Consider the following 18,150-nt stretch of genomic DNA (forward strand, 5'->3'; position numbering starts at 1 on the left):
TTCTATCTTATTTTTTCCAATGCAGTTTATTTTTGAATATGTGGAACACTAACATGCTTCCAATGGTCAAACTTATTGTGGAAAGCATATTCAAAGGAATGAGTCTACTTCATTTTTTCCTTTATAACAAAGGAAAATCTCTTGTAGATGAACTGCTTCATTATTTTTGGTTTATCTTTTCTTTCTCTGCAGAAATAAGCATGTCCATGTATGTTTTCTTATTTTCCCCAGTTCTTATATAAGATAGTATAGTATCTGTGGGTTACCTTGGGCTTTGCCCTTTTCACTTAACAGTCTTTCCAGGAAGTTGTCCTTCATCAGTTCACAGAGACATTCTTCGTTTTTCTTTCAAGGTATATACTATTCCATTGTACTGAGTTTAATCTCCAGTTTTTGGACATTTAAGCCATTTCTGACATTTTACAATCACAAGTAATATGACAACGAATCATTTTCTCTCTATATTTTCGTGTTGTTGGAGGTGTTTCTTCAGGGTAGATTCTTAGAGGGTCATTATTGAGTCAAAGGGTAAAGACAGCTTCTGCCGCTGTACTTGTACCATTCTGAATTTCCTGGTTTACTTACTGTTCACCCTACAGAGGGAGGGGTCAAACTTTGAATCTTTGTTAATCCGACGTGTAGGAAACTGTATCTTTAATTTTAATTTCTCCTATTATAAAGTTTAACATTTTTTCATACATTATAATCCAACTTTATATGTGTACCTTTGTTTTTGTGATTTTTGTGTTATTTCAGTTTTTCTACATAATTAAAAAAATCTATCCCTTTAATTTTTCAAAAAAACATTTATTCTTATTTACTTGGGAGGCAGAGTTACAGAGAGAGACAGAGTGGGAAAGGTAGAAATATCTTCTATCTGCTGGTTCACTCTCCAAATGGCCACAACGGCTGGGGCTGGGCCAGGCTGGAGCCAGGAGCCTGTATGGGAATGCTGGTGTTGCAGGCAGTGGCTTTACCGGCTCTCCACAACGCTGGCACCCCCTAAATTTTTAAAAAGTTTTATTTATTTATTTATTTGAAAGGCAGAGAATTACAGAGAGAGAAGGAGGGACAGAGAGAAAGAGAGAGAGAGACAGACAGACACAAACAGATCTTCCATCTGCTGGTTTATTCTTCAAATGGCTGCAATGGCAAGGGTTGGGCCAGGCTGGAGCTAGGAGCTTCATCCAGGTGTCCTGCATGGGTGCAGAGGTCCAAGTGCTTGAGCCATTTTCTATTGCTTTCCTAGGCACATTAGCAGAGAGCTGGCTGGGAAGTGGAGCTGGTGTCCCAGATGGTAGCTTAACCCGTTGTATCATAACACTGGCCCCATATCACCCTAAATTTAAAGAAGTTCTTTATATATGTATATATTAATATGTAAAGATGCAAACAACATTTATATATTGTTATTGCTATGTATGTGTGCATCTTAGACATACTTTGTTATTTATTTTAACAGCTTGCTGTATTTTGCTGAAGCAAAGTTTAAAACTTTTTGAATTGTGGGCCGGCGCCGCGGCTCACTAGGCTAATCCTCCGCCTTGCGGCGCCGGCACACCAGGTTCTAGTCCCGGTCGGGGCACCGATCCTGTCCCGGTTGCCCCTCTTCCAGGCCAGCTCTCTGCTGTGGCCAGGGAGTGCAGTGGAGGATGGCCCAAGTGCTTGGGCCCTGCACCCCATGGGAGACCAGGAGAAGCACCTGGCTCCTGCCATTGGATCAGCGCGGTGCGCCGGCCGCAGCGCGCCTACCGCGGCGGCCATTGGAGGGTGAACCAACGGCAAAAAGGAAGACCTTTCTCTCTGTTTCTCTCTCTCACTATCCACTCTGCCTGTCAAAAAAAAAAAATAAATAAATAAATAAAAAACTTTTTGAATTGTGACACTTATCAGTTTTAAATTCTGCTAAATTTAAAATCTGATCCTTCGATAGCCTTGCTCTACACCCTTGCTAGAGAGTAATGCCTAGTATTTATAGAGAGCTTTCCATCCAAAAGGTATTTTACAAGGGTTTTTCATATTTTATCATGTTTAATCATTGAAAGGGCTCTGTGAATTACCATAAGAGAGTGGCTTTGGAGCCAGGTAATTCCCAGGTCCACTACCTACCAGTTATGTGACTTTGTTCGTGGTGTTCATATCCTCTGAGCTGTGGTCTCACGATCTGTAGAAGGGGGACACTGTTGACATCAAGGCCTTAAGGTTGCTGTGAAAATCACCTGAGTTCATACCATCGAAGAGCTTTAGAGTCCTAACACCTGGCCAGTGTTGAGCAAGGGCTGACTGTTTAATTACTGTACCATGATATTTCAGTTCTAAACATAAAGACACAATTGAATGTTCCATTCTTCAAATTAAGCCAAATTCTGTCATCACTTTAAATATTTATATTCCTTTTATCATAGTCTTAAATATCACCAAGAGAAATAATATCTTGTTATGTAAACATTTTGTTTTTTTTTAAATAAGATTTTATTTTTATTTATTTGGAAGAGTTATAGAGAGAGGTAGAGACAGAGAGAGGTCTTCCATCTGCTGGTTCACTCCCCTGATGGCCGCAATGGCTGGAGCTGCGCTGATCCAAAGCCAGGAGCCAGGAGCCAGGAGCCTCCTCTGGGTCCCCCAGGTGGGCACACAGGCCCAAGGACTTGGGCCATCTTCTACTGCTATCTGAGGCCATAGCAGAGAGCTGGATTGGAAGAGGAGCAGCTGGGACTAGAACCTGCGCCCATATGGAATGCAGGCGCTTCAGGACAGGGCTTTAACCTGCTGTGCCGTAGAACTGGCCCCAGTATTTTGTCTTATTGTAATCAGATACTCAGATCTAGGGATTCTCATTGAAAGGCTCAAGGATAAAGTTTGGGACTTAATGGCAAGAGTAGACTAATTTTAAACCATGCATGCTCATGTTTTATTTGTCAAGTATAAATGACTACTTAGGTTCATTGATGCTTCTAAACTATGGCATTCATAAATTAAAATTTATTACTCAAGTTTACTAGGGATTGAATTCAACATTTTAATGAGTATGGTTTCCAGACTACCATGGCCATGCTGCAAAGCCCCTACTGTGCACGCTCACCTCCTAAGGTGGAATTCTGTAATTTTCAGGAAGGATTCTTGATTATAGGAGGATCATTGGTAATGCCTTGAGCTGGAAATGTTCCTGCTTATACCTTTAAAAAATAATGCATTATTGCTATTTTAACTTCATTTTTTAGCAAGTCAGCTGATTGTGGGGTGTTGTGTGAATCCTATAGTGTTTGGTCTATGATTTCTTAGTCACTTGTATAAAACTTGTATGTACTGCATTGCAAATATGAAACAACTGCCTTCTAATTGCAATCATTTGTTTGTAAACACTTATTTGAAAATATGAAAGAAACATCTGCTTTGATCAAAGCAGATCCATCAGTCTTAATCCCCTCCTAACATAACCTCTGTGGGGATGCTTTATCACCACCATCAAGCCTTTTTTTTTTTTTTTAAGTGGAAACTTGGAATTGGTAGGCAAACCCATTGTTTTTGATTTACTTTAGTTGACCATGGCCACATAAATAAGAGCCACTGTCTTAGGTTATTTAGCATTTTTCTCTCTTGCTGGCCTAAGAATAGAAAGTATTTTTACTTTCTGTTTTTTCCTTAAGCTTTAATTATGATGCTAGATAGTATTTTTCTTAGGGAGCAAAGAATTTTAACATAGAAACCATTGTGGTGAAAATTAGAGTTAAATAAAACTACTTTCAACTTTCTTGCTTTTTTTTTTTTTTTAAAGATTTTATTTATTTATTTGAGAGGTAGAGTTACAGACAGTGAGAGGGAGAGATATAGAGGAAGGTCTTCCATCTGTTGATTCACTCCCCAGTTGGCCGCAGTGGCTGGAGCTGAGCTGATCTGAAGCCAGGAGCTTCTTCCTGGTCTCCCATGTGGGTGCAGGGGCCCAAGGACTTGGGTCATCTTCTACTGCTTTTCCAGGCCACAGCAGAGAGCTGGATTGGAAGAGGAGAAGCCGGGACTAGAACTGGTGCCCATATGGGATGCTGGTGCTGCAGGCGGAGGATCAACCTACTACGCCATGGCACCAGCCCCTCAATTTTCTTGCTTTTAAATGGATGTGTCATCCATGCTATAGTACTCTTCTTCTTCTTTTTTTTTTTTTTAAGATTTATTTATTTATTTGAGAGGCAGATTACAGACAGAGAGGGAGAGACAGAGAGAGAGAGGGGGTCTTTCGTATGCTGATTCACTCCCCAAATGGCTGTAATGGCTGGAGCTGGGCCGATCCGAAGCCAGGATCCAGGAGTTTCCTCTGGGTCTCCCATGTGGTTGCAGGGGCCAAACTCTTGGGCCATCTTCCACTGCTTTCCCAGGCCGTTAGCTGGGAGCTGGATTGGAAGAGGAACAATCAGGACTTAAACTGGCGCCCATATAGGATGCTGGCACCTCAGGTGGAGGCTTGACCTATTATACCACAGCACTGGTCCTATAATACTCTTTTTAAGTTTAATTGAAGTAACCATTTTGTAACATCATTCCTATTTTACGCATTTTGCTTGAAAAGTCTTGGTATTGGGACTAGCAGTTAAGCCTCTGTTTGCGATGCTGGCATCCTGTATTGGAGCACCAGTTCATGTTCAGATGCTCCACTTCTGATCTAGCTTCCTGCTAATGTGCCTGGGAAAGCAGTAGAGGATGGTCAAAGTAGTTAGGCCCCTGCCACATTTGTGGGAGAACCAGATAGAGTTCTAGGCTCCAGGCTTTGGCCTTGCCCAGCTCTGGCCATTGTGGCCGTCTGGGGAGTGAACCAATGGAGGGAAGATTTTTCTCTATGTCATTCTGCCTTTCAAAAAAAAAAAAAAAAAAAAAAAGAATTTGGGCTGGCACTGTGATGTAGTGGGTAAAGCCACTGCCTGTAGTGCCGGCATCCCATTTGGGCACTGTTTCAAGTCCCGGCTGCTCCACTTCCCATCCAGGTCTCTGCTAAGGCCTGGGAAAGCAGTAGCAGATGGCCCAAGTGCTTGGGCCCCTGCACCCGCATGGGAGACCCAGAAGAAGCTCCTGGCTCCTGACTTTGGATGGGGGCAGCTCCTGCCTTTGCAGCCTATTGGGGAATGAACAGTGCATGGAAGACCTCTCTCTCTCTCTCTCTCTCTCTCTCTCTCTCTCTCTGCCTCTCCTTCTCTCTGTGTGTAACTCTGACTTTCAAATAAATCTTTAAAAAAATTTAAAAAATTAAATCTTTTTAAAAAAATGTCCTAATATTTTAAATCTTACAGTACCTAATATACAAAATAGCATTAGATATTTATTTGGTATCTTCTTTCTCCTTCTCTACCCATTATTTCTCAATATAAGTCATGTTTAGAAATTTTCATTTATGGGAAATTAATTAATTACATTAAATGTCTATCTGTTTTGTGTCTTCAGGTTACCAGAGAGAACTTCTCTACCAAAGAGAAGATGGCTCTTTTAGTGCTTTTGGGAATGTTGATCCTTCTGGGAGCACTTGGTAAGTTTGATTGCTATGAACCATGTCACGGAGCTGGTTCTCACTGTGTTACCCTGCCACAAAATCAATAGGCTTATCTCTATGTATTATAGATGTGGAGGCTGCTTTTCCAATATCATGGCTTAAGAAGAGAATATCATTTTTGCATGTTTTTGAAACAAAAAATCAAGTATTTTTGTTTAGAAAAGATGGACAGAAATCCTCTTTTTTGTGTATGTAGGAAAAACAGCAATAAAATAATTTGTGATGATGGAACAATAAGAAGCAGTGGGTGATTGACATAATTCCTTCCTTAGTTGACATGATTATAGTGTATGTTATGTTAATGAGGCAAACATGATTTCTTTAAGATAATTTTCTTTTTTTGGTCAAAAACAGTGATGGGTAGCCGACATTGTGATGTAGTGGGTTATACTGCCATCTATGTTGCTAGTATCCTATGTGGGTGGTGGTTTGAGTTCCAGCTGCTCCATTTCCAATCCAGGTCCCTACTAATATGCCTGGGAAAGCAGTGAAAGGTGGCCCAAGTGCTTGGGCCCCTGCACTCATGTGTGAGACCTGAAAGAAGCTCCTGGCTCCTGGCTTTGGTCTGGCTCAGTTCCGGCAGCTGTGACCATTTGGGGAGTGAACGAGCAGTTGGAAGATTCATTCATATATTTTCTCTCTCTATCTTCTACCCTCTCTGTAACTCTACTTTTCAAATACATAAATCTTTAAAGAAAGGAATTAAGTCAAGAAAATCCAGTATTTCCTCCAGAATGGAATCTTCATGTGCAGATTTTGGAAGTTTGATCTCTCCTCTTCCATTTAACCTTGTTTCCTGTTTCACTCAGAAGCAAATTGCCTAATTTTTGGGTTAGACTAGGTGTGCTTTCCTAACAACCAACCACCTATTGCTCAGAAACTTAGGAATGAACTTCAGAGGCTTCTTGTTCATGATGCATTTCCACTGTAGGTCAGCAGGGGGCTCTGTGGTCTTTGCTTGGGCTGCCAGCAGCTCACTGTTCCAACTGGAGGCTCCAGGCTTGCAGAGCAGCAGGAGAAGGTGGCAGTACGGAGCACTGGCAATTAGAGGCTTCAGCCAGAGTGGTGGTAACATTTCTACTCACTTCATCATGAACAGAGTTGGTCCCTTGGCTATGCCTAGCTTGAAGGGAGCAGAGAAATGAATTCCTCTGTGTCTCCAAAGTAAAAGAGAATTGGATATTATTGAATATTAGTAATGTTCACTGCACTAAAGCTTTGGTGTAAGACAAAACAGATGTGCTTTAGATTTTCTCTTGACATGAGTCTGGATGTAGATCTAAATAGATTTGAGTGTCTTATTGCTTGATGCTCTTTCCACTTCAATGCAGTGTTCTGTAGAAGGGCTTGGCCAACTTTTTCTGTAAAGGAACAGATAGCAGATACTTAGGCATTTGGGGGCACGTGGAGTCTCTGTTGCATAGCTTTTTGCCACCTCCCTTCTCTTCTCTTTTCTTTTTTTGAAAACCATTCTTAGGTGGTGGTGTGGTGGCATGTAGGGGTGGAGTGGTGTGTTTGGGCTGAAGGCCAGATTTGGGGCAAGGCAGATTTGTCCTGCAGGCTGTAGTTCACCAACTCTTGTCTTGTAGGGGAGGAAACGTATCCATATCCCCATTTTGCTTGGGAACCATATTTACTTCTTCCATGGCTTTAGGACCAAGTGAAGTTATATGAAACTTTTGGTAAATGCTCAGAACAATCCAAAGATGAGGAACCCTGGAAAGTTTACTTAAGTCTCTGAGAGTGTCAGATTCTCAATCGATGAAATAATGAGCTGGACCAGGTTATTTCTGGGTGTTTTCTCACACTGATGATTTCTGAGTTGACCTGGGAACCAGGAGCACCTGTTGGGCAGGTTGTTCACGCTGTCTCTCTGCTGTTTTTGTTGCCTTTGTTCCTTCTTCAGTGATCCTCCCTTTGGTGAATCTTCTGCTGAGGGAGAAAATTGTTAATGTTTTGCTTGTTCAGTGTTATTTGGAAGATTTTATAAAGCGTATTTTCTGTAATTTTTTCCTCCTTTTCACCAAGGTTGTCAGCTTTTGTTTTAAGATGTTTTCTCGAAGCTGATCCATATATAGATATCGATCAGAATGTGTTACACAGAACATATACTTGGCTCAAAGGACATCAGACACGCAATGGTGAATTTTGGGAGCCAGGAAGAGTGATCCATAGTGAGCTTCAAGGTGGCAATAACAGTCCTGTGACTCTCACAGCCTATATTGTGACATCTCTCCTGGGATATAAAAAATATCAGGTACTTAATCTTTAATTTCACAAATGACACGTGAAACCCAAGGAAGGTAGGTCTCAATGGGTGAAATACATGTCTGAGAACTTAGAGTTTTGCAGTAATGCATTGCATTTGAAATCTGAATTTGGGCATAAAAATATTAACCCGGAGAATAACTAAGGAAATTAAAAAAAATGTTTTCTAATACGTGTATTGTGCTTGCTATTGGTAAATAAGCCAATCCATATTTTTTGTGGGAAAAGTTCATTTCTCAGGGGAAAGATAATTCGTTAGAGTTTGGGAATGTGTAGCAAGTGTAGGTTGTGAAGGATTTTTAATTTCTAAAATGTTACAGACCAAGGACAGTGTCTGCTAATGCAGTGCAAAGTGCACCCACTCCCTGAAAAGTATACAAGCAGACTTGGATGCCTGGATGGGAATGAGTGTATGTGGAAAGTTATGCTAATGAGCTTAATTTGACTCCAGAACTGTCCTGGTGATTGATGCCTTTACTGGTAATTGCTGATTGCATTTCACAAAATCAGCAATAAAGTTCTGTTGCTTAAGCTCCTACTGTTTTCCTAGCCAGGTACTAGGTGTGGTGATACGCTTTCCCCTGAATTTAGAACTTCAACATCGGAAATCAAATTTGAGAAATGTCTCTTAAACTGTATTTTCTGCTTTCATCTGGGCTTATGATTTTCAGTGGCAGAAACATTTCCAAAGCGCTACTTCTTATTTCTAATTACTTCTAAAGAATGGCCCTTATTTATTCATAAAAACTGAAAAGCAATCTTATTTTCAAAATGCATGGCAAACCTTTAAATATCAGTGATCATTGTTTCCATTGCCTATGACAAGTTTAGGTGATTAATAGATATTAAAATTATTTTTTGAGTGAATGTTTCATGGTACATTTGGCTTACATATGAGGCAATGAGTTATTTTGAATGGTAAAAAAATTCGTATTTCTCTTCCTAGCCTAATATTGATGTGCAAGACTCTGTCAGCTTTCTGGAGTCACAGCTCGACAGGGAAATTTCAGACAATTATACCCTGTCTCTTATAACCTACGCCTTGTCATCAGTGGGTAGTCCTAGAGCGAAGGAAGCTTTGAATGTGCTGACCCAGAGAGCAGAACAAGAAGGTAATTCATGGGACCCATGTGAGGTTGGCAGACCACTATGTGTTATGAAGTATATAAATTACGTGAGGAAGTCTTGCAAGCCAGGTATGGATTTGATTACATTTGCACCTTCTGAACCAGATGAACACTGAAACACAGAATGAGATCAGGGTGGGCCTGACACAGCCACAGTACAAGCCTCTCAAGGAGCTTTGTGTAGAATTCCAGGGCTAAGTGGTTTCTTCTTTTAGATACATTCTGCTATGTCAATACCCTTTGAGTCCCTGATACCACTTCTGGGTGGGGCTGTCCTGTGTTCCTTAAGGCTTTTTGTTTTGGGGAGACATGGGTTCAAATGCAGGTTCTCCAGTTTACCGAGCTTCAGTTTCCCCTGCTACCTATAAAGTAGGAAAAAACATCTTTGCTTTGAGGGTTAAATTAGATAATGTACAGTGCCTGCCACTTAGCAACTGCTCAAATATATGAGCTAAAATGCTAATGAAAATGAAAACAACTTAAAAAAAATGCTGTTGGTAAGTGGGTTGTATGTATTTTTATTTTGAATAGGGACTGTTTGGACTACAACACGACGAAAAAGTATGGGTATAATTATTACTCAAATGGCCTCTGTAATATAGTTAGGATCCAGTTTTGTGTGTGTGTGTGTTTGTGTGTATGTGTGTGTGTGAGAGAGAGAGAGAGAGAGAAAGAGAGACAGAAATAGAGAGAGGCAGGGGTTGTGGCAGTTGGGATGGATGGACAGAAATAATTTTAGTTAATGTGAACTGATTCAAAGTTCTGTTTATTCAGCAAGGGATACCTGTAGAAAATATTTAGAGGCTTCTGAGATGTAAAATACTGTATTATTATTAGCATTAACTTAGATTAAATCCTTATTACCCAGGCCAGTGCTGAAGATTGGAAAATTGTTGCACAGAGGCTGAAGTAGTCCCTGACATCCTTGTTTGCTTGAGAGTGGTTATTTCGCATTCCACCTATGTGTGATCACCATCAAACTAGTAATGCTTGAGAGAGGGGGAGTAACCCCAAGGAGGATGGTCCTCCAGGGGCTAGAGCAGGGTTATTGCTAGGGAAGCTGTTGAGTTGGCTTGGGTTCCTGGGTTTTTGGTTGGGGACTTGGGTTTTGAATTTTCAAATAATAGAAAGAGGAGAGGTTTCCCAGAACATCAGAGCTGGTGAATTACAGATTCCCAGAACAGGATTCTTCCCAATGTGTGCTAACATATGTTGGGGATGGCACAAATAAGTTATGTACCTTATCTTCTGGAATGGAGTGTGCTTTCCCTTTTATTTATAGCTGTTATTCCTGAGCCAAACATATGGAGTTTCTCCTGGGAAAAATATTTGAATCAAAACATTCTTAAATATAGGCAATAGGAAAAGGATAAAAATTTATAAGTTGTAATAATTTAAAAAGAGGCTCACACAAGAACATGCTTTAATATGCGTGTCTGTGCACGTGCACATATATTTGCTCAGCATACACAAGTACATATGTAAAAATATATTTAAGCTAGTCAAGTAGAACTCTGACAGTGTAGGACTGGTTAATGGTATAACATGTAATTTTTTTGGCGGTTGATCAGAACATGTTACTCTTCCCTTGTAGAAGGCATGCGGTTCTGGGTGTCCTCAGTGTCCAAACTCTCTGAGTCCTGGCAGCCACGCTCCCTGGACATTGAAGTCGCAGCCTATGCGCTCCTCTCACACTTCCTGCAACACCAAGTGGCTGAGGGCATCCCAGTTATGAGGTGGCTAAGCAGGCAGAGAAATAGCCTGGGAGGTTTTGCATCTACCCAGGTGAGAAATTAATTTTTTCTTTTAAACTATATACATACACATATGTATACATACAAATGAATATGTAGTTGCTATTTTTTTTCACGACTTTGTAAAATTACTTGGCAGTTTAAAAGTTTAGTAATGGGACTGGCGTTGTGACTTAGTGGGTAAAACCACTCCCTTAGATGCCACCATGCCATTTTAGTGGTGGTTTGTGTCCTAGCTGCTCCAATTCTTTTTTTTTTTTTTTTTTTTTTTTTTTTTTTTTTTTTTTTTTTTTTTTTTTTTTTTTTTTTTTTTAATTAAACTTTTATTTAATGAATATAAATTTCCAAAGTATAGCTTATGGGTTACAATGGCTTCCCCCCTCCCATAACTTCCCTCCCGCCCGCTACCCTCCCCTTTCCCGCTCCCTTTCCCCTTCCATTCATGTAAAGATTCATTTTCAATTCTCTTTGTATACAGAAGATCAGTTTAGTATATATTAGGTAAAGATTTCAACTTTTTGCCCATATAGCAACATCAAGTGAAAAAACTACCATTGGATTACTAATTATAGCATTAAATAGCAATGTACAGCACATTAAAGACAGAGATCCTACATAATTTTTTTTTCAAATTAATTAATTTTCTATGCCATTTCCATTTTAACACCAGGTTGTTTTTTTTTTTTTTTTCATTTCCAATTCTCTTTATATACAGAAGATCACTTCAGTATATAATTAGCAAAGACCTCATCAGTCTGCGCCCACACAGAAACGCAAAGTATAAAAATACCGTTTCAGTACCAGTCATAGCATCACTTGGCTTTAGACGACACATTAGGGACAGATCCCACATGGGGTGTAAGTACACAGTGACTCCTGTTGCTGATTTAACAATTTGACACTCCTGTTCATGGCGTCAGTAATCTCCCTAGGCTCTAGTCATGAGTTGCCAGGGCTATGGAAGCCTTTAGAGTTCGCTGACTTTGATCTTATTCCGATAGGGTCATAGTCAAAGTGGAGGTTCTCTCCTCCCTTCGGAGAAGGGTACCTCCTTCTTTGATGGCCCCGTTCTTTCCACTGGGATCTCACTCACAGAGATCATTCATTTAGGTCTTTTTTTTTTTTTTCCATGATATCTTGGGTTTCCATGCCTGCTATACTCTCATGGGCTCTTCAGCCAGATCTGAATGCCTTGAGGGCTGATTCTGAGGCCAGAGTGTTGTTTAGGACATCTGCCATCCTATGAGTCTGCTGTGTATCCCACTTCCCATGTTGGATCTTTCTCTCCCTTTTTGATTCTATCAGTTAGTATTAGCAGATACTTGTCTTGTTTGTGTGATCTCTTTGAGTCTTAGACCTATCAGAGCTATCAATTGTGAGCTGAAATTGGTCACTTGGACTAGTGCGATGGCATTGGTACATGCCATCTTGATGGAATTGTGTTGGAATCCCCTGGCACGTTTCTAACTCCACCATTTGCGGCCAGTCCGATTGAGCATGTTCCAAATTGTTCATCTCCTCCCTCTCTTTTTCCACTCTTAGATTTAACAGGGATCACTTTTCAGTTAAAATTTAAACACCTAAGAATAATTGTGTGTTAATTACTGAGTTCAACCAATAGTACTAGAACAACAACAATAACAACAAATACTAAAATGGATAAAGTATTACATTGTACATCTAAAGTCAGGACAGGAGCTGATCAGTTCATTGTTGCTTATAGTGTCCATTTCACTTAACAGGTTTCCCCTTTGGCACTCAGTTGTCACCGATCAGGGAAAACAAATGATATTTTTCTCTTTGGGTCTGGCTTAATTCACTCAGCATGATGTTTTCCAGATTGCTCCATCTTGTTGCAAATGACTGGGTTTCGTTGTTTCTTACTGCTGTATAGTATTCTATGGAGTACATGTCCCATAATTTCTTTATCCAGTCTACTGTTGATGGGCATTTGGGTTGGTTCCAGGTCTTAGCTATTGTGAATTGAGCTGCAATAAACATTAATGTGCAGATGGCTTTTTTATTAGCCAAATTAATTTCCTTTGGGTAAATTCCAAGGAGTGGGATGGCTGGGTTGTATGGTAGGGTTATGTTCAGGTTTCTGAGGAATCTCCAGACAGACTTCCATAGTGGCTTAACCAGTTTGCATTCCCACCAACAGTGGGTTAGTGTCCCTTTTTCCCCACATCCTCTCCAGCATCTGTTGTTGGTAGATTTCTGAATGTGAGCCATTCTCACCGGGGTGAGGTGGAACCTCATTGTGGTTTTGATTTGCATTTCTCTGATTGCTAGTGATCTTGAACATTTTTTCATGTGTCTGTTGGCCATTTGGATTTCCTCTTTCGAAAAATGTCTATTGAGGTCCTTGGCCCATCTCTTTAGTGGGCTGTTTGTTTTGTTGTTGTGGATTTTCTTGATTTCTTTGTAGATTCTGGTTATCAATCCTTTATCTGTAGTATAGTTTGCGAATATTTTTTCCCATTCTGTTGGTTGCCTCTTCACTTTCCTGACTGTTTCTTTTGAAGTACAGAAACTTCTCAATTTGATGCAATCCCAAATGTTAATTTTGGTTTTGACTGCCTGTGCTGTTGGAGTATTTTCCAGGAAGTCTTTGCCTGTGCCTATATCTTGCAGGGTTTCTCCAATGCTCTCTAATAATTTGATGGTTTCGGGTCGTAGATTTAAGTCTTTAATCCATGTTGAGTGGATTTTTGTGTAAGGTGATAGGTATGGGTCTTGCTTCAAGCTTCTGCACGTGGAAATCCAATTTTCCCAGCACCATTTATTGAATAGACTGTCCTTATTCCAGGGATTAGATTTGGATCTTTGGTCAAATATAAGTTGGCTGTAGATGTTTGGATTGATTTCTGGTGTTTCTATTCTGTTCCATTGGTCTATCCATCTGTTTCTGTACCAGTACCATGCTGTTTTGATAACAACTGCCCTGTAGTATGTCCTGAAATCAGGTATTGTGATGCCTCCAGCTTTGTTTTTGTTGTACAGGATTGCTTTGGCTATTCGAGGTCTTCTGTGTCTCCATATGAATTTCAGCATCGTTTTTTCTAGGTCTGAGAAGAAGGTCTTCGGGATCTTAATGGGTATTGCATTGAATGTATAAATTGCTTTTGGGAGAATAGACATTTTGATGATATTGATTCTTCCAATCCATGAGCATGGAAGATTTCTCCATTTTTTGGTATCCTCTTCTATTTCTTTCTTTAAGGTTTTGTAGTTTTCATCGTAGAGATCTTTAACGTCTTTGGTTAAGTTTATTCCAAGATATTTGATTGTTTTTGTAGCTATTGTGAATGGGATTGATTTTAGAAGTTCTTCCTCAGCCGTGGCATTGCCTGTGTATACAAAGGCTGTTGATTTTTGTGGATTGATTTTATATCCTGCTACTTTGCCAAACTCTTCGATGAGTTCCAGCAGTCTCTTAGTAGAGTTCTTTGGGTCCCCTAAATAAAGAATCATATCATCTGCAAAGAGGGATAGTTTGAGTTCGTCCTTCCCGATTTGTATCCCTTTAATTTCTTTTTCTTGCCTAATAGCTCTGGCCAAAACTTCCAGAACTATATTGAATAGCAGTGGTGAGAGAGGGCATCCCTGTCTGGTACCAGATTTCAGTGGAAATGCTTCCAACTTTTCCCCATTCAATAGGATGTTGGCCGTGGGTTTTTCATATATTGCTTTGATTGTATTGAGGAATGTTCCTTCCATACCCAGTTTGCTTAGAGTTTTCATCATGAAAGGGTGTTGTATTTTATCAAATGCTTTCTCTGCGTCTATTGAGAGAATCATATGGTTTTTCTTCTGCAGTCTGTTAATGTAGTGTATTACGTTGATTGTTTTGCGAATGTTGAACCATCCCTGCATACCGGGGATGAATCCCACTTGGTCTGGGTGGATGATCTTTCTGATGTGTTGTTGCATTCTATTGGCCAGAATTTTATTGAGTATTTTTGCATCTATGTTCATCAGGGATATTGGTCTGTAATTCTCTTTCAATGTTGCGTCTCTTTCTGGCTTAGGAATTAAGGTGATGGTGGCTTCATAGAAAGAATTTGGGAGGATTCCCTCTTTTTCGATTGCTCTGAATAGTTTGAGAAGAATTGGAGTTAGTTCTTCTCTAAATGCCTGGTAGAACTCAGCAGTGAATCCATCTGGCCCTGGGCTTTTCTTTGTTGGGAGGGCCTTTATTACTGTTTCAATTTCTGTGTCAGTTATTGGTCTGTTTAGGTTTTCTATGTCTTCCTGGCTCAATTTAGGGAGGTTGTATGTGTCCAAGAATCTGTCCATTTCTGATAGATTTCCCTGTTTGCTGGCATACAAGTCCTTGTAGTAATTTCTGATGATTCTTTTTATTTCTGTGGCGTCTGTTGTTACGTTTCCCATTTCATCTCTGATCCTATTGATTTGGGTCTTTTCTCTTCTTTTTTTAGTTAGTTGGGCCAATGGGGTGTCAATTTTGTTTATTTTTTCAAAAAACCAGCTCCTCGTTTGGCTGATTTTTTGTAATGTTTTTTTGGATTCAATCCTGTTGATTTCTTCTCTGATTTTAATTATTTCTCTTCTCCTACTGGGTTTGGGTTTGGCTTGCTGCAGATTTTCTAGATCCTTGAGATGACTTGAAAGCTCATCTATTTGGTGCCTTTCCAATTTCTTGATGTAGGCACCTATTGATATAAACTTTCCTCTTAACACTGCTTTTGTTGTATCCCATAGGTTTTGGTATGTTGTGCTGTTATCCTCATTTACTTCCAGAAAATTTTTGATTTCTCTTTTAATTTCTTCTATGACCCATTGTTCATTCAGGAGCATGTTGTTCAATCTCCATGTGTTTGCACGTGCTCTAGGGATTCCTGAGTTGCCAATTTCCAATTTCATTCCTTTGTGGTCTGAGAAGCTGCATGGTATGATTCTAATTCTTTTGAATTTGCTGAGACTTGCTTTATGGCCTAGTATGTGGTCAATCCTAGAGAGGGTTCCATGTACTGCTGAGAAGAATGTAAAGTCCTTAGATGTAGGATGAAATGTTCTGTAGATATCTGTTAGATCCATTTGGGCTATAGTGTCATTTAAATCTACTGTCTCCTTGTTGATCTTCTGTCCTGTTGATCTGTCTATCTCTGAGAGTGGAGTATTGAAGTCCCCCAGTACTATTGTATTGGGGTCTAAGTCTCCCTTTAAGTCCCTTAACAAGTCTTTTAAATAAGCTGGTGCCCTATGATTAGGTGCATATATGTTGATAATCGTTATATCTTCCTGTTGAATGGATCCCTTAATCATTATATAGTGCCCCTCTTTGTCTCTCCTAACAGTTTTTGTGGTAAAGTTTATGTTGTCCGATATTAAGATGGCTACGCCCGCTCTCTTTTCATTTCTGTTGGCGTGGTATATCTTTTTCCAGCCTTTCACTCTCAGCTTGTATGGATCATTGTTGGATAGATGGGTTTCTTGTACTAGCTGCTCCAATTCTGATCCAGCTTCCTGCTTATGTGCCTGGGAAAATGCATGGGCCCCTGCAACCCATTTGGGAGTCCTGGAAGGAGCTCCTGGCTCCTGGCTTCTGCCTGTCCCAGCACTGGTCTTTGCAGCCATCTGAGGTGTGAACCAGCAGATGGAAGATTTTTTTTCTCCATCTCTCCTTCTCTTACTGTAACTATGACTTTCAAATAAATAAATAAATCTTAAGAACATAAAAGCTTAGTAACATATGTCAAAAATTTATGACACTAATTTAATTTTTTCCTGTTAATGAGCTTCATAGCCAATACTTGGAATAAGTCAGTTCCCTGTGCGTAGTAGCCATTTTTCACTTGTGGTAACTGATACAAGACTAGCTAGCTGCTCATTCCATTCCACAAATGATTTCTGAGCCTCTCCTGCTGTAGGATAAGAGATTAAGAAATGAGTCAGGGCATGTTGCCAGGCAAGGAGGGGGCAGAAATGTGCAGCAGGTTTCTTAACCTTGCTTAGTGTACCCTTTGGAGACCTTGATGTATACTTACATGTGTGATTGCTTTTCTCCCCTCAACAGGATACCATTGTGGCCTTGAAGGCCCTGTCTGAATTTGCAGCCCTGATGAATACAGAAAGAACCGATATCCACGTGACCGTGATGGGGCCCAGCTCACCGAGTCCTACCAAGTTTCTCATTGAGACGCACAGCCGCCTGCTCCTTCAGTCAGCAGAGGTATGGACGAGGGCAATTGTTTAATATGCTGGAATAGTGCTTTATTTTTAAATTCTGACTTCAACAGACTTGTTGTTCCCAGATCCTGGTAGATTAAGATGAGGGGGGCAAGTGGTACCCCTCCTTATTTGAAATTTCTGAGTTCAGCAAAGGTGGGAGGGATGAGAATTTTGGAAAGATTGGCCACTGTTTTATAGGGAAAGGAATGAACACCCATTGAGTTGCTGTTCTTCACAGATATTGTGCTAGGTTACTTTATATTTCCTATTCCATTTGCTTCTTAAACCAACTCTAAGCTGGCACTGCGGCTCACTTGGCTAGTCCTCCACCTGTGTCGCTGGCACCCTGGGTTCTAGTCCCAGTTGGGGTGCCGGATTCTGTCCTGGTTGCTTCTCTTCCAGTCCAACTGTCTGCTGTGGCCCAGGAAGGCAGTGGAGGATGGCACAAGTGCTTGGGCCCTACACCCACATGGGAGACCAGGAGGAAGCACTTGGCTCCTGGCTTCAGATCAGTGCAGTGCGTCGGCCACAGCGCACTGGCCATAGCAGCCATTTGGGGAGTAAACCAACAGAAGGAAGACCTTTCTCTCTGTCTCTGTCTCTCTCTCTCTCTCTCACTAACTACCTGTAAAAAACAAAACAAAACAAAAAAAAACAAAAAAGCTCTAATGAGTAAGTAGTTTTGTCCCTATTATAAACATGATAAATTGGAGACTGTGAGAGGTTAGTAACTAGCTCAAGATTGCATTACTAATAACAGTAGAGTTAGGATTTGAACCCATGACTCCAAATACCATGTTCTTTACAGTTACATCGCATATCCTCTTGGAGAATGGATGGAACTATTAATATAATTCCTACTTTAAAATGAAATAAAGGAATATGCTATCCCTAACTTTATTCCCTTGGTGAACCCTTTGGAATGTTGAGGACAGTGGATAAAAGTGATAACTTCAAGACTGAAAACTGAAGAAGAGGGGTGATGCCGAGGGAAAAAGAAGGCTAACGCTAGGCAGTCAGTGGTGGTGTGTTCTTATGCTCCTGGGAAGGCCAGGGTAAGCTCTGAATTAGGGAGATTGCAGAGGGGAAATGACTTTTGTTTTGTGTTTCATGCATCAACCCGAGCAGGCCAGACTTGTCACTAGCACTAGCATGTCCTCCCAAAGGGCAGGGACCAGGAGGCTCGAAGATTGTGCACTTCCTCTGCCTGCACCTGGCTTCCTTGGTTGAACCACAGCTTTTGTATGTGTGACCATGGAAAGCTCTTAGCATT

The 18,150-nt window shown here is 40.5% G+C and overlaps 1 protein-coding gene across 4 annotated transcripts in view; it reads left to right on the plus strand.

Annotated features, from left to right (window-relative positions):
* CD109 (CD109 molecule) overlaps window positions 1-18,150 on the plus strand; it is a 226,592-nt gene that overhangs the window by 196,152 nt on the left and 12,290 nt on the right. For all 4 annotated transcript variants that reach the window (XM_062186366.1, XM_062186367.1, XM_062186365.1 and 1 more), the window contains 5 exons: window positions 5,428-5,509; window positions 7,562-7,790; window positions 8,748-8,913; window positions 10,523-10,713; window positions 16,723-16,878. In XM_062186366.1, the coding sequence (XP_062042350.1) occupies window positions 5,428-5,509; window positions 7,562-7,790; window positions 8,748-8,913; window positions 10,523-10,713; window positions 16,723-16,878 (824 nt within the window). The remainder of the gene's footprint in view (window positions 1-5,427; window positions 5,510-7,561; window positions 7,791-8,747; window positions 8,914-10,522; window positions 10,714-16,722; window positions 16,879-18,150) is intronic.

The sequence above is a fragment of the Lepus europaeus genome, chromosome 3 (assembly GCF_033115175.1).
Source record: "Lepus europaeus isolate LE1 chromosome 3, mLepTim1.pri, whole genome shotgun sequence".
NCBI lineage: Eukaryota > Metazoa > Chordata > Mammalia > Lagomorpha > Leporidae > Lepus > Lepus europaeus.